The following is a 22,434-nucleotide window of genomic DNA, read 5'->3' as shown; positions in this document are numbered from 1 at the left end:
TCTTCAATATTAAAAAAAATGTTTTTATTGATATTGTCATTCGTGTAAAATATGTGAAATAATGTATATTTAAAATACAGATGTTAAATTATATTTAGTTTTATAAGATTTATTATATTTATCAAGCAAAGTAAGCTTTTCTATACAAAAAAAAACCAAAAAAAAAAACAAATTACTACGCAAAAAATATATATAACTATTTACACTATATATATTAAAATTTTTTCTCTTATTAATTTTATATATTATGCAAAAAAAAAATATAAAATAAAGTAAAACGTAATTCAACAATTTTTTACCTACTAATAATATGTCATCCTTTTTTTTTAATTACATCTCCCTTATAATCTCAAATTCAGGCGGTATTATACAAAGCAAACATGTTACCTATGTCGTACTGTGATGTAAGGTTTGAAGGTTTGAATCCTTCAATGATAGGACGTCTATGTCTTGCTGGGTTATGTTGCAAAGATTTAAGATACTCTCTACTTTTAATTACCAGTCGCTGCCCTTGTTTACGGACTCCTTCCATTGAAACATCACTATCAATATAATTTTTTTGTAGTTCTTCGGATACATCATCTTTTAGCGGTAAAGAGATTGTATTTTTATTCACACCTCCCTCTTGGCTGCTCTCGCCCTGCAAGTTTTTTTGCAATTGCTGTTCTTCAGACTTCACATTGTCATCTGTGATGATAATTATAGAATTTCCACCTGCATGCGAAGGTACAGTAGCATTCGCCTCGGCGGACTTTGATGGTGGGTCAATGATCATTACATCTGGAAGTTTGCTCGATGCAGCCTTCTTACTCGGTTGTTCTCCGTCTACTGATGACTGCCTACGTTTCTTTGTACCTGGACCCCCAGGTCCCGAATTATCACGCTTTGGAAGCTTCAGGTCTGATGGATTTATGCGAGGTTGGATGATGTTCTCAACTTGGGGCTGAGGACGTTGTTGTGGTGGTAAAACTGGGTTGACATTATTTAATCCTGGAGTATCTACGATACCTCTCCTCCTACTCTCCACGAATACAAAATACTTGCGGAACTGTTGTAATAAACTATCCACAAGTTCAAGCCTTAACAAGAATTTATCAGGAAGAGCTTTTAATTGATCCTCGATCATATATTTCATCCCTAAAAGGCGATAAGTGCCCTGACTTGATTTAGTATAATGCCAAAAATATGGCAATACTTTGTCTACTTCATGATACATCGGCTGTAATTCCTTTAATTTCTCCATTATTTTGCTCTTTTCATCATCGGTCAAGTCATGGATTTCGTGATATTGGATTCTTCGTTCTTTGGCACGAGCATCGAGGGTTGCAATCTGATTAAGTGCTTCCTGAGCTTCTTTCTCATTTAAAACTGCTAAATTTGTTTGCGTTACAGATGTAGAAGATGATGATTGTCCCATATTAGGATTTGTTTGTGTATTGGATTGCTGTTGCCCTTGAGAACTAGGGCGGAAAGTTGAATTAGGTATTCCAATTGATGATGCTTGAGTAAGAGTAGGTTTTGCTGCAACAATCGCCGAGTTACTTTGAGCTAACATCGCGTTTGATTGAGCTTGAACTTGAGCTTGAACTTGAGCTTGAGCTTGAGCTGCTAATAATGGATTTACACCTGAAAACAATTGATTTGCTGCTGTAACATTTTGAGCCATGATATTTATCTTATTAGCAGCTAACATCTGAGCCAACATATTATTAGGAGGAGGTCGTGCATTCTGAATATTGATCCCGACATTAGATTGTGATAAGTTAATACCAGTATTTGCCTGTAACATCATTCCGTTATTTTGTTGAGAATTAATAGTATTTGTTGAAACTTGAGGGACATGTGCTGAAGTTCCTTGAACTGGGGAAACATTTTGATTTTGCTGTATCACTGGGCTTAAAATTTTGTTCGCAGCAGCATTAGGATTTCCTTGAATCATCTTGTTAACTTGTACTGGCGTTTGAGTTCTTGAAGGTACTTTGGGCGGCACGTTCGTTTTTGCTGCGGAAACCGTATTCATTGTATTCCCACCAATAGACAACCCCAAATTTTGAATCATATTCATCATTTCAAGATTAGCTGACGTTATATTTGGAGTCATATTCGGGGTCATGTTTGGGGTCATGTTCGGGGTCATGTTTGGGGTCATGTTTGGGGTCATGTTTGGAGTTCTTTGAATTCTATTAGGATTTGGGGAAATCTTCATAGGCATCCCATTGGCGTTATTTGCTGCGTTGTTAAGAGCTGTACCTTGCTTCAATCTACTCATTGATAAATCTTGGTTCGTTTGTTGTGGTGTCTTTGGTTGATTCATGATGGGTGTTTGCTGCTGCTGTTGATTAATTTGCGCTTGTACTGCTTGTGCTGCTTGTGCCACTTGCGCTTGCGCTTGCGCTTGTGCTTGTACTTGTACTTGGGCTTGAGCTCTTAAAAACGACACAAAATCTTCACTATTTATTGCATCAGATCCAAGGTTCACACGTTGCTGTAACGGAGCATTATTAAAACGGAATTGGCCCTGTTGTGGCCTCGGCGATGATGATACTTGAGGGCCAGTCGGACGTGCAAAATTTGCTCCCGCGGTTTGTAACATTTGATGAGTCTGTTGCGGTGTTTGTTGCCCTGGCTGTTGTGTTCTTTGGACAAGACCAGCTAATTGCATTTTTCTCACTGCTTCTTGTTGCAAGATCTTTTGTTGATATTGAGGATTTGCTTGCAATAGTTGATATAATTGCATGTGTTGATTTCGCAATGCCTGTTGAGTTTGTTGTGATTGTTGCTGCTGTTGCTGAACTTGTTGTTGTTGTTGTTGTTGTTGTTGTTGAAATAATTGCATTAATTGTTGTTGTTGTTGTTGTTGTTGTTGTTGCATCTGTGTACGTCTTTGTACAAGTTGTCGAATTTGTTCTTGTTGCTGCGGCGAATGAAATTGTTGCTGTTGTTGCTGTTGTTGCTGTTGTTGCTGCTGCTGCTGCTGCTGCTGCTGCTGCTGTTGCTGCTGTTGCTGTTGTTGCTGTTGTTGCTGCTGCTGCTGTTGCTGTTGTTGTTGCTGTGACTGCTGTTGTGAGATTTGAGAGAGCAACGGTTGTTGTAAATTTTGTTGTTTTACTTCTTGCTGTGGAGTCACTTGCTGTTGGGCTACTTGCAAAGCCTGTTGTTGAACAGAAGCAGCCTGCTGATTTTGTTGCTGTTGTAGTTGTCGCTTAACGTGTTGCATTTTTGTTGATATTGATTGTTGATATTCTTCTTTTGAATTGGCCTTGTTATATGCTTCGTCTTCCCACCTTTTTGAAGCAATAAATCTCTGATTCGTGGTAAAAGTGTTTTTCATTAGTTCAAAGAGTTTAAATAACATGCCAACATTAGCTTTACGTTCTTCGTCTGGCAATAACAAACGCCAGTCATTTGAAGAAGAAGCAGCCGCATTCACGTTTATTTGTTGATTTACGTTGTTAAAGAATCCACCAGACATAATAAAGATATTTTTATAAGAAGAGAGTATTTAGTTTAGATAAATGTTTTAAAAGCGTAAAAAGAGAGTTATAAACGTAAACGTTTTTTTTTTATTTTTTTATTTTTATTTGTTTGTTTGTATAAGCGTAAAGGAAGAGTAAAATTTTTTGGAAAATAATTTTAATAAAACCACAAGAAAAAAAATACTTGGGTAAGGTAAAAAAAAAATGAAGCTTTCTTTTTTTTTTTTTAGGTTGTATATATATAAACAATGAAAGGGTAATCGGATATAAGAAAATTTTTTAGTGTGGAAAAAAAGGACTAAAATCTGGTGATATTATTTTGAGATTTACGTCTTTTTTGTTCAAAGTTAGGGAATAAAGAATTTGTCAAACGGAGTAGAAGACAAATAATCCTTATATATTGGGATTTTACTCCCCTTTTTCGTATTGTAACAGAAAAAAAAAAAATAAAATTTAAAAATTTATACAATTAAGTAAGTACTTTAAAAATATATATATATATATGTTGGTTTATCATCTTTGATTAAATCACGCGTGTTGTACAAATCCGCAGCACACGTTTTTTTAAATCAAATTGTATCGTGAAAAAAGTTTCAACAAAGGACTTTACCGTCTAATAATTTTTTTTTTCTTTTTTTTTTTCCTGATTATTACCAAAGTATCATATAAAAAAGGAATTTTTTTTTAATATTTTGGGTAGAGAAAAAAATAGTTGCTGCAGATTTTAAGACTTAAGACTTTATCTATTCCAAATATATTTTTACACAATATCTGCAAAAGGCTTGTTACTTTGCATTTTTATTTGATGATCACTTGAAACATGGTTTAATTCGGAAATTAATATTTTTATTGTCCCTGAGAAAAATATGAAACTATTCAATCACTTATGTTTAAAAATAAATAAATAAAAATTATAAGAAGTTAAAAAAAAAATGAAAAGAACTTTTGGTTTTTCTGATTTTTGAAAGTTTCTTGTTAGGAAAAAAAAAAAAAAATAAGAAACGAAAGGAGTGAACATTTGATAAATTTACCGAATAAATGCGTGAGAGTTTTTAATACGCCTTTTGCCTAGTTACATTGACAATGGGAATTGGGAAATGTTACAGTTGCATATTATCACTTTCTATTTGAATAATTCGTTTGTTCATATGCATTCTAGTAATGGATGAGTTATTTTGCTTGTAAATTTATTTCCTTTTTAAGTTGTTTGCCAATGTAAAAATTTCCATTATCAACTTCCATTAAATAATTTATTATAATTATTATTATTAATTTTTTTTTTTTTACGGAAATTAAAAAATAAAAAGAAACCTATATTTGTCGATTATTCTATATATTGCTCACGTGATATTTTTTCCAAATTTTGAGAAAACGGAAAGTTTTTATATTAATTTTATGCCAAATTCGTTCGACAAAGTAATAAAGCTATTCCAATTCAATTTCGCCTTCAAAGTTACCAACTTTATCTCCCGCTGCAGTGTAATTCTTTCCCCCTGAAAAAAAGTTGATGTAGTAATTAATTGGTTAATTTTTGACATCAAATTATAATTTATGATTATCAAAGAAATATGTAGCAGCATATTTTCAATTATTTCAAAGAGAATAAATAAATTCACATGTCACAGAAACAACAAATAATACCTACAGATAAGCGTTCACAAGGTTTCAAAGCCCGTGGTTTAGGCAACAATAATAATAATAGAAGTAGTCAAAGTCAAGGGAGAGGAAATAAAAGTGAAACACCAAAAGTGAATACACATACTGGTAACTCTATCAGAACTCAAGAACAAAAGCGAAAGACTGTTTTCAAAGCTGTCCTTGATTCCCCATTTAATATAGGTTGGTAAGTATCGTATAACGAAAGAAACGATTTTTATAAAATTTAGTTTTATATTAATTAATTTAATATATTTTTAGGCCTGAAGTTTCAATTAAAGATCAAAATGAGATCTTAGACGCTCTTTGCGAGTAAATTTAATTTATTTAAATTATCTTGATAAATGACGTCACAAAAAAAAAAATAAGTTACTAACTGTTTTCATATTTCTTAATCTTAGAACTTTATCAATAATTAAAAAACCTTCAAAGAAGAGAAACAAAAAAATAAAAACTCTTGATAAAGCTATCAAGGTAGAAAGTAATGACGATGAATTCAGTAAAGATGATATATCTTCTAATAAATTGGAAAATATCTCATCAATACGTTCTTCTAATATATGTTTTGGTATTAATGAAGTGACAAAACATTTGGAACGAATGACAAATCCTCATTCTCATTCTTTAACATCTGCTAATCCTAATTATCAATTATCTAATTCTTTAATGAATTACCATTTATTAGAGATGGTTTTTGTATGTAAAGCAGATCTTCTACCACAACTTTATTCTCATTTTCCAACAATATGTAATATAGCTGGTGATGTATTACTTGTTCCATTGCCTTCCGGAGCTTCAAAAAGAATTTCTGATTTGGTGAACTTCAAAAGAGTATCGTGTATCGGTGTAAAGGTATTCCAAATAATATAATTCATTACAAGAGTTATTTTTTGGTATTGAAAAATTTTTTTGTTAACTTATTTTATTCAGATAAATGCGCAAGAATTCACAAAAATTTATAAAATGGTTAAGGAGAAAGTTAAACCTGTGAATGTACCTTGGTTGAATCCACTTAAACCTCCAGAAAATTTATTAAATGAACGAAAAGTTCTCAAAGAGGAACAAGTGAAAAAAGAAAAGGTGGAAGAAAATTTTACTCATTCATTATCATCCAATAAACGAAAACAAGTGGAAATGACATATGATGATGAACCAAAAATAAAGGTTGAAGTTGCTTCCTCTTCACACACAGAATCATCGCCATCAATTTTCTTTTTTGGGCAACAACCACAAGTAAAGATAGAACCTACTTCAACTCAATTAAAACCGACCAGTTTTGATTATTTTCCTACACGGATTAAACAACTTATAACAACCGCACCAATAAATAAAGATCAAGCTAGAGAAAAAAGACGAGAGAAGAAATTAAAATATAGACAAAAAAAAAAATGAACATCAAATAGAAAATTCCATACATGAATCTATAGGAATCTTAAAAATTTTTCAATGATCTTTTTTAATCTAATTGTTTCTTGAAATTTCGATCTTTCAAATTAAAAATTGATACCGCAATAGCAAGAGCTTTGAAACTAAAATCTCTTATTCTAAATGATTTTATTTTTAATTGTTACATATTATTATTATTATTACTTAGCCATTATATCTATTTCTCATGTTTATTATGATTAATGATAAAAACTATTTATAAACCTATGTTCATAAAAAGAAAAAAAAATTAAAAGGTTACCCTACTTATGAAAATAACCGATACACTTTGTTGACCCACATTTGCAAACATATTTTTCCTTTATTTTGCTTAACCCGCTCTCCACCTCTTCGTTATAAAAATTACCAAAATAATTAAAAGTTAGTTCTTCGCCTACTTGAATTTCTCTACTTGTAAAGAAAGCAATATGGTGTAACCTAATATCGGCGTTATCATTAATAAGAGGATATACGACCAAGTTAGGATCACATGAATGATTAAAAAAACGAGAAAAATTTCCAAAATATGTAGCATCTACAGTGTAAGCACATTCATCATGATCTTCTGCATTATAATCAAGATCAAAAAGATAAGTTAGTCCTTTTGTATCATATTGAGATCCACGTCTATCAGCTTCTGTAGATTTTATTATTTCTCCGTAATAATATGTTACAAACACACGTTCGGGAATTTTTCTTCTTGTGATTACACCCCAACCTTTTTTAGGAAATCTTTTAATCATTAAACTCAAATCGGACCTCCGTTGAGAAACCCGATTAACGCAATTAGAAAGGCAAGTACACTTGGAGTTACATTCATAAATTACGTTGCCAGGTTTTAACATTACTTGAAATGTTGTTCTGTCATAATTTAGCCTTGCTCCAGTATGTTCAGTGAAGCATGAGCAACCTTTTGCAGTACAATATCCTTCTTTACACCTGCACCCAACCAACCGCTCACTTAGATCTATTCTACAAGGCACCCCTTCACCATATACGTAGTTTTCAACATATGTAAAGTTTGAAGGTATGCCAGCATCATCAATGTCATTTATAACAGAAATCGGTGGACCATTCTTAATAGAACGATTAAGAAATCTTTCAAACTCTAAAACTTTAGGTGATGGAATTGGTATAATAATTTTAGGTTTTTTATTAGATGCAAATCCAGTTTGCTGTTGAAATTTTTCAACTAATGTCATAGGTCTTTTAACTCCAATACTACTATTACTATTATTATTTTTATTATACTGTGCTTCCGAAATGTTTTTTTGTATTCGTGTTTCTTTATGAATAGTAGAATTTTTAATTTCTTTTTTATAAAACTGGACAGAAGATCCATCTTTACTGGATGTAGATGAATTTGAATCACGTTCTTTAAGAAGTTGACGTTTTCTTTCCAATATTTTTTTATTTCTAATTATTTGTTCACATTGAAAACGAGATAATAACTCTGAACAATTGAGATTATGATATGGTTCCCATGAGTTATATTCACTATCATAACCTTTCCATTTTATTTGATAGTAAATATTCCCATTAACAACTTTTTGGTCAACTACCTTTTCAACTTCATATTCGCAATCCACATGGTCCATAGATTCCATGGTAAAATTTATTTTTATTTATTTTTTTTTTCGTGTTAATGATGTCGAGTGATGTACGAAAAAGAAACCGCCGGGTAATAAACAAATCAACAAAATCACGACTACTATATATAGACTGATTCCGATCACTCAAGTTTCCCGAAAAAAATTCTATTATCGGGCAATCTCGTATCACTTCAGATCTGATTGAAGTGATAACCCGATACCTGTGGCTCCTCCTTGACATTTAAGGACTCCTTAATAAGAACAGTATAAGTAATAATTTGATTCTCATTTTTTCATGTCTAACAGTCTTCGATATGATTTTTTTTTTGGCACTTTGAATAAATTAAATTTAATGAAGGATTCATGTGTTATTTTTTACATAATAAATTATTGAACAAATATTTAATTCATAATAAGCTGCTCTAAAATAAATTTTCAAATTTATTATTCATCTGTGAAGAAAAGAAGGATTAACCTGATTAATGAAAGAAATATTTTGCCATGAGATCGTCGGTAGTAACTAAAGTAAGCAATGCTAACTTTTTTAGGACACAATTAACACAGTCACAAATTCGGGTGAAAAAAAAAAATTGTAAAACATAAATTAGTTGTTCGACTACTAAAATACTATTTTTTAACTGGTAATACATTCAATCAAATTATAATAAAAAAACAAAAAATGTATATATATACACAACACGTATATAGTTTTAATTATGGTTATCACCAAACTTAATTTCATGATGATGATTAAATTTATCACCGTGAAAATGAGTGGAATCAGTAGCCTGATGGAATGTATCTATAAAAAAAAAGAAAAAAAAAGAAGTTAAGTATTTCAAGTATTTCATTAATAATATGTAACTATAATTATAAACTAAATACCATTATTGCTGTTAAATTAAATGAAGAAAAATGTTTGTTGTTAGTAAATGTGAAATATATAATAATAAATACTACATTAAATAATTATTTATGACATACCTGTTTAATTTACGTGTAATGAAATCAAGATCCAAATTAAGATATTTGGTAATAAAATCTCCGATATCAGTATTTTCATGATTTCCACGTAAAACTTCAGTATTTTGTCCATACGCATAAAGATTGACATCAATAGAAGAATGTCCATGTGTTGCCCACTAGAACATTTTTTTTTTTCAAGAAAAATAAGAAAACTTTAGCAATATTTTAAATAAAATAATTAATAAATAAGTTCAAAGTAGATTACCCCAAGCTGAGCTTTAAAATTTGTCATATTAGCCAAAAACATTTCGTATTCTACTTGAGCATGAGATTCATTTAACCAATTGATAGCATAATCTTCAAAATCTTCAATTCCTAATCCGTTACGAATTGTATTTTTAATATATTCAATACGATCTTTATTCCAATAATTAAGTAATAATTGTGAAAGGACATATGATGAATTCTTTACACGTGTTATGGGTTCAGGATACCTATAAAAGCACAATATTTTTTACAATAAATTTTAATCTTAAAAATCTTTAATAGAATTTTTTTTAATGAAGATACTTACCATAAATATTCTGGGTAATCGGAAGTGAGTTGACGAGCAAGAGATAATCCGCCGGTCTCATGGTCACTGACTGAAATCATAACTGTGCCAGGATGCTCATCAACATATTTCTTGACAAGAGAAATTGTGTCATGATAAGCCAAGATTTCATGAGCATGAGCAGCAGGGTCATTCCTGTAGAAAATTTAAACAAAAAATGAGATAAATTTATATCCTTATAATAGAATATTTAAAATACTAAAATATAAAATACATACGCATGAGCAGCATTGTCTTTGAAGAACAAATTCATAAAAAATAAATATAACAAAAAATTAATGAAAAATGCAAATCAAAATTAAAAATCAAAATTAAAAATTTATTTCAAAATTCAATTACCAATATTGCTGCCTTCAATCATGAGGAAAAAGCCTTTATCGCTATTAGCAGTTGCGGCTTCAAGGAATTTAAGAGCCTTTTCTGACATTTCTTTTAAGGATGGCTCTTGAGTAGGATCACGATCGATTTCATATGACATATTCTATTGTATAATATACGATAAATTACTATTTACAATATGAAATCATCGATAAAAGGAGCGACTTACATCGAGTGTGAATAGACCTAAAAGAGGAAGACTATATTTGTATAACAAATGTAGGTTACAACAATAAATTCGAAGTAATAAAAAAATTAGGTATTACACAACATACTTGTTTTCTACTGGTTCAAGATCATCAAACTCTTTTCTCGTAGAAAAGAATTTGAATCCTCTCTTCTTTGATTCTATAACTAAGTCACGTTCATCAATTCTACAGCTTCCTGCTGTATGGTTTGGCAAGAAAAAGCAACGACCCCCACCAATCATTAAGTCAACTTGTCTTCCAAGAGGTCTATCACCAATTTGTTGTACAGCAATATCAGATTCCATAAATCTATTAACTACATGAGCCGAAAATGAAGCTGGTGTAGCATCAGTAATACTACTTGTAGCAACTAAACCTGTTGCCAAGCCCAAATACTTTGCTGATTCTAATATGTTACCACAAGGTTCTTTCTTTGGGTTAACTACATAAAATAATGTGCGCGAATTAGATAGACAACTTTTTAAAAATTAAAAACATTGTAAATATGACAATAACCTACCGCCTATAGCGCCATTATAGGTTTTAATGCCACAAGAAAAAGCTGTAGCCCCAGCGGCAGAATCAGTGACAAGACTATCAAATGATCTAGTTCGAGAAGATCCAACTAGAATTTCATCCAAAGGAGTGACATAGTTATATTCTAATTTAGTTACGTATTGTTTATAAGTACGAGCAAATGTTTCTGATGCAGGACCAAATCCATCAGAGATCATAAGGATGACATTTCTTTTTCCAGAATCAACTAAATATTTAATAAGTATATTTGATTAAAAAAATATTATTATTACTATTTTATTTTACTTTCATTCCATACCATAAGATAGTGATACCCATACTGCAATTGATCCTATTATTACGCCTACAATTATCAACGCGGTGAAACATACAAAACACAGTTCTCTTCGCGTCTTTAGAAATAAGATTTAGAGTCAAATCATCGTTTAGATATAGTTCATTTGATTAACAAATATAAGATAAATTTTAATTAAATTTATATTGGAAAATTTATTTATTGAAATATAAATATTAAATATCATCAAATTATTGTTTAACCAGTGATTTTCTTGGAAGTTTCCAATTTTCATTGAAATTAAACCTTCCAATCCTTTCCAATTTTTCCAATTACAATTCCTTTCGATATTCCAATAGTTATCAATATGTTTTATTTTTAAATACATATATATAACCCAACATTGGAAGTGGCATTGGATTTGGAAGAATTAGAAACTTTCAACCTTCCACTGGTTTAACCGACCTTTCTGCGTTCTGGGCCAAAACTAAGTAAACGTTCTGTCTCCGCTGGATCCAAACGACCATTCGACATGATTTCTGGTGTAAGAGTTCCTTGTTAATATTTTACGGGGTATTCGATTTTTGTGCCTATCATTCCGGAAAAAATTTGATTATATAATACTCTAGGAAATTGTTAGATCTCGTGTTACATGAGGCTTTCGTATTTTTTTTTGAATTATGAATTCTGCTGGTATGTTTTTAAAGAATAATTACCATATTTATTGTATGAAAAATTTAAATTAAACACTATTTTAGTTAAGAGAATTGGAAATTCATATTCGGTATATAGAAACCAGGTAGAGTACATAGCTTTAAATTTGGATTCAACTAAATTTATCATCTAATGAAATCTTTAATGGAAATTAATTAGTATTATCTAAGGAATATTAATACTTTAAATAATAAAACACAAAACTTTTTTAATCCCCGTTTTCTTAATAAAAATGTAACTGGCGGTAAAGTGAGATATAATAGTGCTTCTTCACAAAAGCAACAACAAACGCCACCTAAAAATGTTGGATTCGAAGAAACCTTAAGAGATCGTTATACTGTTGGAGTAAGATGTTTACTATACTATTTTACGTAAAATTTTAAACCTTTTGAGAATTAATCAAAAAAATTTTCTTTCAAAAATAAACAGCCATTTAATTGGAAAAGTTTAGTATTGTTTATTGTAACAGGAACAGGGTTGTTTTTTTATTTTAAAAATGAAAAAAAAAAGGTACTAGAAAAACGTATGTATTCAAAAAAAGTTTCTAATATATTGATTTCCTTTTTAATTATTTAATAGTAATAATTGCTTTGGGAAATGTAGGCAAAGAAGAATTAGCAAATAAGTCAATAGGAAGACCAAAAGTAGGAGGACCATTTGAATTAATAAATCAAGACGGAAAATTAGTAACAGATAAAGATTTCCTTGGAAAATTTTTATTAGTTTATTTTGGGTTTACTCACTGTCCTGATATTTGTCCCGAAGAATTAGATAAAATGTCTAAAGTTACCGATATTATAAGTAAGTTTGATTAATCTTTTAAAAAAAAGTTGAATTTTTGTTAAATAAATTTTTATAGATAACAGTGAGGAATTCGGTAGAAGTAAAGTTATAATCCCAATCTTCATAACCTGTGATCCGGAAAGAGATTCCGTTGAAGTAGTTCGTAAGTACCTTGAAGGTAAGTTTATCCTTATTAATTTACGATTTTCTTATTTATATTTTCTCTTTTCTAATTCTTTCTTCTATACCTTATCACAGATTTCCATAAGGATATGGTGGGATTAACAGGATCACATGAACAATTATCTAAAGTGGCTAAATCATATAGAGTATATTTTAGTAAACCGCCAAAATTACAACCGGGAGAAGAATATTTAGTTGATCATAGTATATTTTTTTATTTAATGAATCCGGATGGTGAATTTGTTGACGTTTATGGTAAAAATCTTGATGCTGAACAAGTTTCTACTAATATTATTAGACATGCAAAGGATTTTTTAAAAAAAGGTGGTATTATAACTACAGATTGAGATTAGGAAGAAAAGGTGAAGGTATAGGAATAAAGAAATTCTTCCTATTTACTACTGTTTAAATATATTAAAAGTGAATATTCTTTCCAATCCAATTCAATATGCAAAATATTTATACATGAATAATTAAAATGATTAATAAATAAATTATTGTTGATTTCTGATAAATTTCCTTTGAGAACCCTATTTTTTTTCCATCCTTTATGATAATATTATCATCTGTTATAATAAATTTATAAATATCCTTTCTTCTTGTCAAAATAAATTAAATAAATAACATAATAATAGTTCAATAAATAATAACTGAATCTCAATCCGTTCTCCACTATAAAAATAAAGAATAAATTTATGTCAAGTTATTAAAACTAAAAAAAAAAAAAATTCTTACTTGTAGATTTGAATCTGAAGGAACTAAGTCAGGTTGATTCGGATTTTTTTGTTGATCTTCGAGTTTCTTACTTAATTTGCCTCCACCTTTTTGTACTCCTTTTGATCTCGCCTTATAAACAAGAAAAAGAAAGAATTAATAACTCTTACATTACTACGGAAATATAATAATTTTACTAACTTCGTCTTGTCTTTTTTGAGCGGCAGCAAGCATATCTTCTCTAGAAGGCGCTCCTCCGCTGCCTCCCGTAGTTCTACCACTACTATTCAACGATTGTTCATTTGTTTTCCATCCACTTTCATTCGTACTGCTACCAATTGTAGTAGTATTATTACCCCCAAGTCTATGGCCTTGCGTTTTCGTCTTTTTAAATTGAAAACAACTGCTAAATATATTACCCATTTTTTGAAACTTTTTGCTAAGGAATTAAAAAAAAGTGAAAAGTGAAAGTTCGAAAGAATACTCTTGCATTCAATACAATATGGTAATATAGTAAGTAGATCTTAATCTGCGTATGAAAACAGTATGTAATTCGTCATTCGTGTATCGCATTTAACTTGATTAGTAATTAATGTATTTAATCTGATTGGGCAAGAACATGGTTATGTATTTAAACTCTCCTTCACGTAAATCACAAATATTATAATCAAAACACGTCCTTAATTAAGAATGATTACTATAACAATAGTGAGACAGTAAGTTAAACAAATTTTTTGCCATATTTAACACGTACTAATATGGAAGTAAAGAAAATAATTTATTTTTCTTTTTTAGTGGAGAAAGTATTGGAAATGTTCAACAACGTTGGCAAGGACATACTAATAGTCCATTAACAAATTTTGGTGCTCAGGTATAATTATAAAATTGATTTTTTTTTATCATTATAAATTATTATTTATCTTATTTAACCGGAATTGATTAATAATAGCAAGCTGAACAAGCTGGAGAAGCATTAAAACATGAAAGGGTTAGTTTTTTTTCATCGTTCTTTTCTTCAGATTCTCATATATTATTACTAACTTTCTTGTGAACAGTTTACATCTGTAATAACGAGTGATTTAATAAGAACAATATCTACCGCTGAATTAATCTTATCACGAAATATTAATTTCAGCACAAATCCGATAGAATTATATTCAGAGATTCGTTTAAGGGAACAACATTTCGGTTATTTTGAGGATAAATCAAACACTTTACCAGTAAAATATGCCTTAACACCTCCAGATCGGCGTTTAATTAAATTTGTTGGCGAAGGAGCGGAATCATTAGAGGATGTTTTCAATAGAGCCATGTCATTTTTATCGGATTTATTATCATATTACCAGCAACAACAAAAAATCAATTCTCAGCAAAAAGATTTCTCTTTTCACCAAGGGCATCCACATATATTAATTGTATCACATTCAATTTTTATCAATGAAATCTTAAATGCTTTATTGATACATAAAACAATTTTACGTAATCAACAACAATGGCAATTTATTCCTTTACATAATACTTCTATATTTACGATAAAAATTCACACATTTGATGATCATGAACAAGAACCTTTACATGTGGAAATAATTAGAAATAATTATATTGAACATCTTCGTGGATTAGTTAGACAACAAGGTGGTATTGGTAGTGCCATTTACGATCCTAAACAAAAAAAAATATCTTCTTTTTTTCAAAAGAAACAACAATCATCTATAAGAAATGACTCTCAGAATGAAGGCTTGGGAGATCCTATGGATGAAGATTAAATAATTTCTTTCTTAGCTTTTCACTTTTAATAAATCATCTTTTCTGTTAATAAACTCGGTTGTGTTACCATGTGATTATAAATTGCAATTAGTTTACTGCGGCAAAGGCGAGAATTGTTTTTTTTTTTTGATCCCATATTACTTTGAGTTAAAATGGATAATGACTTAAAAATTTCTTCAGGGCCAATATTTTGTCACAGATGTGGTACATTAATGATAAATACTGGTGACGATGTTTTGGAATGTTTAGCATGTAATGCAAAAAAGGATGCAGCCGGTAATTAAAAAAAAAAAAATTTTTTTCTTTTGATTATAATTTCAAATAATATATCACCCATTTAGAATATGATGATATAATAATTGTAACAAAAAGTAATCCAAAATCATTTCCTTCGAAATTACGATTACGCCGCTCAAAAATTCAACAATTGGATAGGTACAAAGAAGAAAGCGCAAGAGTATGTCAAAATAAATAACTTTCTTTTCATATGACTTATCGATTCAATTTTCAATTATCTTCGTTGTATTAGATAAAGGAAAAGTGTCCAAACTGTGGAAACGATGAAATGAATTATCACACAATGCAATTAAGATCAGCCGATGAAGGACAAACCGTTTTTTATCATTGTCCCAGTTGTGGGTAAGCAAACATATATCAACTTTCTGAAGTTTAAAAAAAACATAACATTTGGAAACATTTTATTTTATTTTATTTTTTTTTTAGACACAAATTTTCCATTAATTCTTAATTAAAGAATTAAAGATCATAAATTTATTTTAATCTTGAATAAAAATAAATAAATAAATACAATCATAAATATAAAAAATATGTTAATGAAACTACAAAATAATAAAAAAAAAATTTGGATAAATGAATGTATAAAACGAGAATTTTCTCGTTTATTCAGGAACACTAACGAATCTGGCCACAATTTTAGCAGCTCCCTTTCGTAATATCTAAATAAAATAAATAAAGATTAGATAAACAAGTTTAATAAAAAGAAATTTAATTCCTATTTAAAACTACTTACTTCGCCTTGGACGATAGGTTGTCTACCGTACCACAACTCCGTGTGTTTATAAATTTTTTTGCTTTCATTGAACTCCAAAATGAGCTCACTTTCTAGCATGAAAGCCCGACTCACGAATGGAAGTAAATATTTTTGAGACATACTGATTCTTAGAATATTTAAAGTGTTCTCAAGAATCTTGTAGTTAATAATGGTGGATTTTACGGGTATTTTTAGTGTCCCGTAAAATTGGGCCTTCAAGTCTGGGAGTCCAGTAGTATAAATGAGCTGGTCTTCAAATATGACATTATCGTCATAATGTTTGAAACACTCTTTCGAGGGTTTCGAACTATGTAAGTCTAATAAATGATTGACCAGTTCAATCCTTTCGTCATTCAACGGGATGACATTCTCGCCCAAATTTTCGTTGGGAGGAGTTCTAGTAATCTCTCTTTCTTCAGAACCATCTACTGGTTGAATAACAGATGTATAGGAACTAATTTTATCCCCAATTGAATATATGTAATTGGTCCCATCATTGATGGCTGATGATAAATAAGGATAAGTTTCATTAAATTTATTGTAATTATACGCGAGTTTACTTGAAATAGAAGAATGAATGGAAGAGGCAGTTTCTGCCGTAGCTGAAGAAAATTGTGTGAGCATTTTTATATATATATATAATTTATGTATATTTCGTTCGCTACAATTCGTACGCTGCGTCGATAAGTTTCATAAAATTTCATAAAAATTAGTTCAAACCACTCTTTATATATATGTATATAAATAATGATAATCAGAGATCCGGGAAATTTTCAGATGACGAAAAATTTATTATTATTTATAAAAACTAATACTTATATATGCGTATATAAAAGAATTTATAAATGGTATCAAAGAAATTTGTTATCCTGATAGAGAAATACATAATATTTCATATGGAGATTTACAATATTTGCAATGATATTATTTTATGAAAAATTTCACGTTTAACACGAGATGTCATATATTCTTAATCGCGAGAAATAATACTTTATATGAACTAGTTTTTTCCATAAAAAGGAATCCTTTATATCTCTAAATCTTGATTTTAATCATTTTTATACGATTTCTTTTTTTAAAAATAAGGTACAATAAAAAAAATACAAATTTAATTATCATGTGTATGTTTTATCTTCATGTGTTTGGGTTCGGTAATAACTAAAAGAGTTTATCTCCTTTAATTGGAAGCCGATTAATTCGCGAATGTGATTTTGTGACACTTTTTTATATAATGAATTTTTTTTTTTATAAATATATCTTTGCCGAAAAATTAACCGGGAAAAATGAAAATTGCAAGAAAAATCAACTCTTATCAAGTAATGAGATTATATAATCAAACCCTCTTTTGTTAGTATTTGAACTTCAATAAAAAAAAAACTGATAATTTCTAATCTGAAATTAATATTCAAATTAGAGGTATAAAAATAGCGAACAAATAAACCTCATCTTTTTTCTTAATTTAATTTTTAATTACTAAAAGCTAAAGTCAAAATTTTATAAATTTTATACTTCTATTTTATAAAGAATTTGCTCTTATGCCAAAATTCTGGTTATACGGAAGATCTATAACCTTGTGACCATTTTAATTCTGCCGATCATTTAATTTTTTTGGTAAGAATAGAGATTCAGGATTCTTTTTTCACCCAATTTTATTATCCTAACACAAAACTTAATAAGCTTTTATCACATGTTTATCAATTTTTTTTTGACATAATCCCCAGTACAACGTTGCAGATTTGTTTAATTTTATAGATAAATTAAAATTTAATTTGATTACAAATAAAATAATTAACAGTCAATCACGAGTAATATAAATTTAATTTTTAATCTTTTAATTTAAATATTTAAATAGAAAAAGAAAATATTTACATGTCGAAAAAAGGAAATATCTCATTGTTAATTTCATATCAAGCTCGCTTCACATCATCCTTAAAATAATAAAAAATAAAGGGAAAAAAAGTTTGATGTTTTCGTTAAATCGTTCCCGTTATTGTAAACACAATAATGATTTAGTTCATCAACGTATGTAAAAATCAATAAAATTATTTATCTAAAATTCAAGCCATTTTATTATATTCAATGATACTCCAATTCTTTGTTATATCTTTATCGTTTTTTACCAGAGAGATAAGGTCTCGCAATTTCTGAGATCCTAGTTTTGATCCAACTCTCGAGAACACTAGTTGTACTTTTCATATTAGTATTGATATACTGGCGATATAATTGTTTACAATACTCTTCTCTTTCAGAATTATTAAGTCTAAATATTTTATTAACGGTACATTTACCAACTGTTTGACTTAAATGAAATGGAGTAAAGTTCTTGTACGAATCATATACAAGTTGAGTCGTGATCAATTCATGTAAAGGTTCTGCCAGTAAATTCATGAATTCTGCTTCACCACCAGTTTTCTTTCTCGGCCGAATATCATTGAATTGCGGAGGTGCTGGCATAGAAGAATGATCAAGCCTTTTAGACGACGGAACTATGTTCACCTGTGATTTCATTTGTTTCTCTAATTCTTGCCAATTTTTTCGCACTAGTTCTTTTTCAAGCTCATCACGTAATTTCTTTTCCTCATGTGGCTTTAGCTGTTCCCGTCTTTTTTGTCCTTCACAGAGTCTATCTTGTTCTTCTAACGTATTTGTTTTTAATTTTTCTCCTCCATATACAAATCTTCTATCGTCACCTTGTTTTCTTCGCTTGCTTTCTTGTGAATTTACTTCTTCACCAATTCTTCTTTTTCCTTCATCATGAAGTTGAGTTTCCTTATAATATTCTATTCTTTTCATAATATCACCTAATATGTTACAAATGATAATATTTCGATTAATAATTTCAATATAAATATGAAGAGAAACTCATATCCTATAATTTAAACCTGTCTCTTTTAATTTATCAATAACTTCGATAGCTTTCTGTGCAAGCAATTCGACTTGCTTAAATCTTTCTGATGTTGCCATGTAATGATCATCTGAATAAAAAAAAGATCTTCCGAGTTGTAATAATAATGAAAAAAAATCCGGTTTACTATGTAACTATATATTTAAATTTTTACCTTTCATTCTCGACATTAAACAATATATCAAATCAACCACAAGAGTTTGAAAGTCGTTTATTTTCGTAATAATTCGTTTATCTTCATTATAAATTTCAAGATAAATCCTAGTAAAATCGACTATGATATCAAAAAACTCTATATTGGTTTTATGATCTTCCAATATATTCAAAAAAACCCTAACTGGGTTAGCAATTTGGGATAATGAAGGGTTTCCTTTATTCGACTGAACTAATTTATAGTCATCAAGAAGGTTTTTTTTATTGGTACTTTCGTGTGTGGATTTTGGTTTAATTGTATTGTTCGAAAAAGAATCAATAACATTACGCTGACGATTATCTTTGTCAAATACACTATTTCGATTTACATCACTATTATAATCTATCAATAAATTCGACATCCCTTTATTAACATAACTAATATTTTCTTTCTCTTTACCTTTAATTTCTCTAGACACAACAGGTCTTCTAGTTTCAGTATCAGAGTCAGAATCTGAAGACAAAACTATAACCTCCCTATCAGCTGCAAGTCTTTTAGTTTCTGCTATTTGAGTTACGGAAATAGGAACGCTCTTTTGAGAGGTTACCATACCCTGAACAGAACCATTTAACCTGGTTCTAGGCAGAGAACTATTAATGATTGGCTGATTGGGTTGTTGTGAGAAGCGAAATTGAGTAGTGTTATAAGCACCTAAACGAGGTTGGGCGTATGACATTTAACTTCTTTTTTCTTTATCAACGTTTTATATAAGGCTTCCGCTCTTTGTGAAAAGCAAAATAAAGTATTCTATAAGAAAGTGCTTGGCGCGTGAAATTAAATTTAACAATTTAAACTAAAAAGTAAAAACAGAAATAAATGTTGTAAACTGTTCCTACTTCCTACTACAATCACTGCATGATAAACCTATAACAGATAACAGATAAGCCTTGATGATTATCTGATATTGTTTACCTCGAGCATCTCGCGTATAAACGCGTTTTTTCACATGGCGGAAATTTTAATAAAATCTATCGATTGGATTCCACCATCTTCGTGCAAAATATTATATTTTTTATTCTATTATTGTAAAATTCTAATAAAAAATTTGTAATATGGTAGGAAGTGCAAAGATGAGGAATGGGAATGATAAATAAACTGTTTATATGTTTATATCAATTAATAACGTTATGTAACTTACACCATACTAAGTCTAGTTCATATTTCTATAATTTCGGTGATATTTTTTCTAGTTATAAATAATTCTAATAATATATATATTTTCTTTTTCTTTTTTTTTGCTCTAATTGTTCTAATTGTGTTGATTTAATAATTGATTTTATGGTTTCGTTCATAGAATGATATTAAAATTTTATTAAATAACCAATAAAAAAGAGTAGCACTTATTAACACCATGACTACCCGTTTTTTATTTAGCATATTTGGTTTCTCTGAATTTTTAATTTGCATAGACTTTTTAGCCGAATAAGGCGAAGAAAGAATCTTATCCACAGCCAAATAATTGATGGGTTCGTCAACTTTTAATTTTAGCCAATGTTGTTCGTATAATATGGCACAGGATCTAATAAATATTAAGAAGATTAAATTAAATTCTTTCTTAAAAAATAAAAAAAAAAACGATAATTGACAATAAGTACGTTTCATCCAACGCTTCATTGATTGCCTTTTTAAGTACAAGAGGGCAGAACTTTCTGTACTTATTATACAGTTGAATTGTTTTTGAAATTAGTTCATCTATATCAATATACTGAGGAAATTTTGATAAAAATGTATGAACTATTGCACCATCACACTCTAGCGCTAATAATTCTTTGTGACGGCTAATGACAATCTGTTGTTATATATATATCATTAATAAATTTATACAAAAAAATTTAATATAATTAATATTACTTACTCTAGCAGATAAGTATATTGAAATTAAAGGATCTGATGAGATGAAAAAATCGAATAAACGAACAACTTTCGATAAATCTCGAACATCATGACTACACCAAGTTATAACCCAACTAAGGCAAAAATACGGTAAAGTATTTGACTTTTCAAGAAAATCTGCAATTGCTGGGTCTTCCAATCGAATCAAAGTGTTCAAAAGAGTAAGTTGCTTCATAATAGGTTCTAATGAATCGAGCATCGCATCCGTTCATCGGAGTTAAGGAATCGCAAATAAATGTAGCAAATTAATGTATTTGATATAAATAAGGATATCTTAATAAAAAAATAGCAATATTCTCTCCCGCCTTAATAGCAGATTCTTTATTTCCCAATACAAGTAGAAGAACTGAACATATATCATGGAATCCCTAATAAAATTATGTTAATAACGATTGTAATTGAATAAATGGCAAGCATGTTAGCTATCAAATCCATACCTGATAATATGCAAGCTTGGGATGCCTCCGTAAAATTCCTACGATAACGTCTTTCAATTCGGATTGCATATGTTTTTTCGTAGCATTATTTAGCCCTTGTTATGCAATGATATTAAAATGACGATCGACGAATAATTCGAACATTTAAATACTAACATTTACCTTTAGGATAATAGACAAACGACCGATCTACATCAAGTAGAACTTGACGCTCGTCTTTATGTTCCTCTATAAAAACGATCATTAATTAGTTTTAATTGGAAATAAATAGTTCGAATAATCTAATTGGGATTCACTTCAAACCTTGAAGATCTTTCTTATCGTAAGGTTCGTAAGGTTCGCAATGCAAAAGTAATGGCCTAATTTGAAATTATAAATTAACCCGACAATTTTTATTTACAAAAATCGTTATACTTACCAACATAACCGTCGTAACCCATCATTGACCAAACCAGGGCCTGTAGTTGCTAATTTTCGAAGTTCGGGTATGTTCTTTTTCATAAAAGCTTCATTGATCTGATTTATTCTTTCCTGCGGAACTTTCTTCGAACTGACATTTCTCCTCCGCAAATTAGGTTTATTTTTCCTTGACATTGCTTAAGATGTTAAGCTAAGAAAATAAGGCAAAGATATTGGCGGTGTTGGATAAGGTATAATTTTTTTTCTCACAGCAAAAGCTCTTTTTTTTT

The 22,434-nt window shown here is 29.6% G+C and overlaps 11 protein-coding genes across 11 annotated transcripts; 4 read left to right on the top strand and 7 right to left on the bottom strand.

Moving 5' to 3' along the window:
* Positions 1 to 89: 89 nt before the first annotated feature.
* Positions 90 to 3,472, bottom strand: OCT59_022992 (uncharacterized protein; the record flags this gene model as incomplete). The annotated part of the gene is made up of 1 exon (XM_066150483.1): positions 90 to 3,472. One exon carries the CDS (start codon positions 3,470 to 3,472, stop codon positions 356 to 358), a length of 3,117 nt encoding a protein of 1,038 aa, XP_066006511.1. The 3' UTR covers positions 90 to 355.
* A 1,599-nt stretch (positions 3,473 to 5,071) lies between these two features.
* Positions 5,072 to 6,663, top strand: OCT59_022991 (uncharacterized protein). Its single transcript, XM_066150482.1, has 4 exons — positions 5,072 to 5,319; positions 5,394 to 5,444; positions 5,534 to 5,984; positions 6,063 to 6,663. The coding sequence occupies exons 1-4, from the start codon at positions 5,093 to 5,095 to the stop codon at positions 6,522 to 6,524; spliced, it is 1,191 nt and encodes a 396-aa protein (XP_066006510.1). The 5' UTR covers positions 5,072 to 5,092; the 3' UTR covers positions 6,525 to 6,663.
* On the bottom strand, positions 5,526 to 8,210 carry OCT59_022990 (uncharacterized protein). Its single transcript, XM_025318229.2, has 3 exons — positions 6,548 to 8,210; positions 6,130 to 6,471; positions 5,526 to 5,953 (listed from the first exon to the last, which is right to left on the bottom strand). The coding sequence occupies exon 1, from the start codon at positions 8,162 to 8,164 to the stop codon at positions 6,821 to 6,823; it is 1,344 nt and encodes a 447-aa protein (XP_025176563.2). The 5' UTR covers positions 8,165 to 8,210; the 3' UTR covers positions 5,526 to 5,953; positions 6,130 to 6,471; positions 6,548 to 6,820.
* Positions 8,211 to 8,551: 341 nt separating this feature from the next.
* Positions 8,552 to 11,639, bottom strand: OCT59_022989 (uncharacterized protein; the record flags this gene model as incomplete). The annotated part of the gene is made up of 12 exons (XM_066150481.1): positions 8,552 to 8,951; positions 9,035 to 9,042; positions 9,134 to 9,291; positions 9,381 to 9,609; positions 9,690 to 9,863; positions 9,947 to 9,962; positions 10,068 to 10,209; positions 10,276 to 10,306; positions 10,382 to 10,736; positions 10,815 to 11,057; positions 11,130 to 11,223; positions 11,571 to 11,639. The coding sequence occupies 12 exons, from the start codon at positions 11,637 to 11,639 to the stop codon at positions 8,860 to 8,862; spliced, it is 1,611 nt and encodes a 536-aa protein (XP_066006509.1). The 3' UTR covers positions 8,552 to 8,859.
* A 146-nt stretch (positions 11,640 to 11,785) lies between these two features.
* Positions 11,786 to 13,297, top strand: OCT59_022988 (uncharacterized protein; the record flags this gene model as incomplete). Its single annotated transcript, XM_025318231.2, has 7 exons — positions 11,786 to 11,798; positions 11,864 to 11,904; positions 11,979 to 12,164; positions 12,249 to 12,342; positions 12,423 to 12,620; positions 12,679 to 12,780; positions 12,861 to 13,297. The coding sequence occupies 7 exons, from the start codon at positions 11,786 to 11,788 to the stop codon at positions 13,130 to 13,132; spliced, it is 906 nt and encodes a 301-aa protein (XP_025176565.1). The 3' UTR covers positions 13,133 to 13,297.
* Positions 12,977 to 13,973, bottom strand: OCT59_022987 (uncharacterized protein). Its single transcript, XM_025317180.2, has 3 exons — positions 13,701 to 13,973; positions 13,521 to 13,631; positions 12,977 to 13,457 (listed from the first exon to the last, which is right to left on the bottom strand). The coding sequence occupies exons 1-3, from the start codon at positions 13,920 to 13,922 to the stop codon at positions 13,443 to 13,445; spliced, it is 348 nt and encodes a 115-aa protein (XP_025176566.1). The 5' UTR covers positions 13,923 to 13,973; the 3' UTR covers positions 12,977 to 13,442.
* Positions 13,974 to 14,134: 161 nt separating this feature from the next.
* On the top strand, positions 14,135 to 15,265 carry OCT59_022986 (uncharacterized protein; the record flags this gene model as incomplete). Its single annotated transcript, XM_025318232.2, has 4 exons — positions 14,135 to 14,215; positions 14,295 to 14,370; positions 14,449 to 14,487; positions 14,555 to 15,265. The coding sequence occupies exons 1-4, from the start codon at positions 14,190 to 14,192 to the stop codon at positions 15,263 to 15,265; spliced, it is 852 nt and encodes a 283-aa protein (XP_025176567.1). The 5' UTR covers positions 14,135 to 14,189.
* A 110-nt stretch (positions 15,266 to 15,375) lies between these two features.
* Positions 15,376 to 17,010, top strand: OCT59_022985 (uncharacterized protein). The gene is made up of 5 exons (XM_025318233.2): positions 15,376 to 15,542; positions 15,608 to 15,723; positions 15,796 to 15,905; positions 15,990 to 16,218; positions 16,293 to 17,010. Exons 1-4 carry the CDS (start codon positions 15,419 to 15,421, stop codon positions 16,012 to 16,014), a joined length of 375 nt encoding a protein of 124 aa, XP_025176568.2. The 5' UTR covers positions 15,376 to 15,418; the 3' UTR covers positions 16,015 to 16,218; positions 16,293 to 17,010.
* OCT59_022984 (uncharacterized protein) lies at positions 15,939 to 17,081 on the bottom strand. The gene is made up of 2 exons (XM_025318234.2): positions 16,297 to 17,081; positions 15,939 to 16,222 (listed from the first exon to the last, which is right to left on the bottom strand). The coding sequence occupies exons 1-2, from the start codon at positions 16,939 to 16,941 to the stop codon at positions 16,166 to 16,168; spliced, it is 702 nt and encodes a 233-aa protein (XP_025176569.2). The 5' UTR covers positions 16,942 to 17,081; the 3' UTR covers positions 15,939 to 16,165.
* A 1,303-nt stretch (positions 17,082 to 18,384) lies between these two features.
* On the bottom strand, positions 18,385 to 20,252 carry OCT59_022983 (uncharacterized protein). Its single transcript, XM_066150479.1, has 3 exons — positions 19,377 to 20,252; positions 19,200 to 19,292; positions 18,385 to 19,118 (listed from the first exon to the last, which is right to left on the bottom strand). The coding sequence occupies exons 1-3, from the start codon at positions 20,089 to 20,091 to the stop codon at positions 18,424 to 18,426; spliced, it is 1,503 nt and encodes a 500-aa protein (XP_066006508.1). The 5' UTR covers positions 20,092 to 20,252; the 3' UTR covers positions 18,385 to 18,423.
* Positions 20,253 to 20,650: 398 nt separating this feature from the next.
* OCT59_022982 (uncharacterized protein) lies at positions 20,651 to 22,339 on the bottom strand (the record flags this gene model as incomplete). The annotated part of the gene is made up of 8 exons (XM_025318236.2): positions 20,651 to 20,934; positions 21,011 to 21,204; positions 21,271 to 21,514; positions 21,582 to 21,676; positions 21,746 to 21,840; positions 21,908 to 21,973; positions 22,049 to 22,104; positions 22,164 to 22,339. The coding sequence occupies 8 exons, from the start codon at positions 22,337 to 22,339 to the stop codon at positions 20,679 to 20,681; spliced, it is 1,182 nt and encodes a 393-aa protein (XP_025176572.1). The 3' UTR covers positions 20,651 to 20,678.
* Positions 22,340 to 22,434: the final 95 nt, after the last annotated feature.

The sequence above is a fragment of the Rhizophagus irregularis genome, chromosome 32 (assembly GCF_026210795.1).
Source record: "Rhizophagus irregularis chromosome 32, complete sequence".
Taxonomy (NCBI): domain Eukaryota; kingdom Fungi; phylum Glomeromycota; class Glomeromycetes; order Glomerales; family Glomeraceae; genus Rhizophagus; species Rhizophagus irregularis.
Note: the sequence above shows the minus strand (reverse complement) of the source record. Positions and strands in the feature narration are given on the sequence as shown.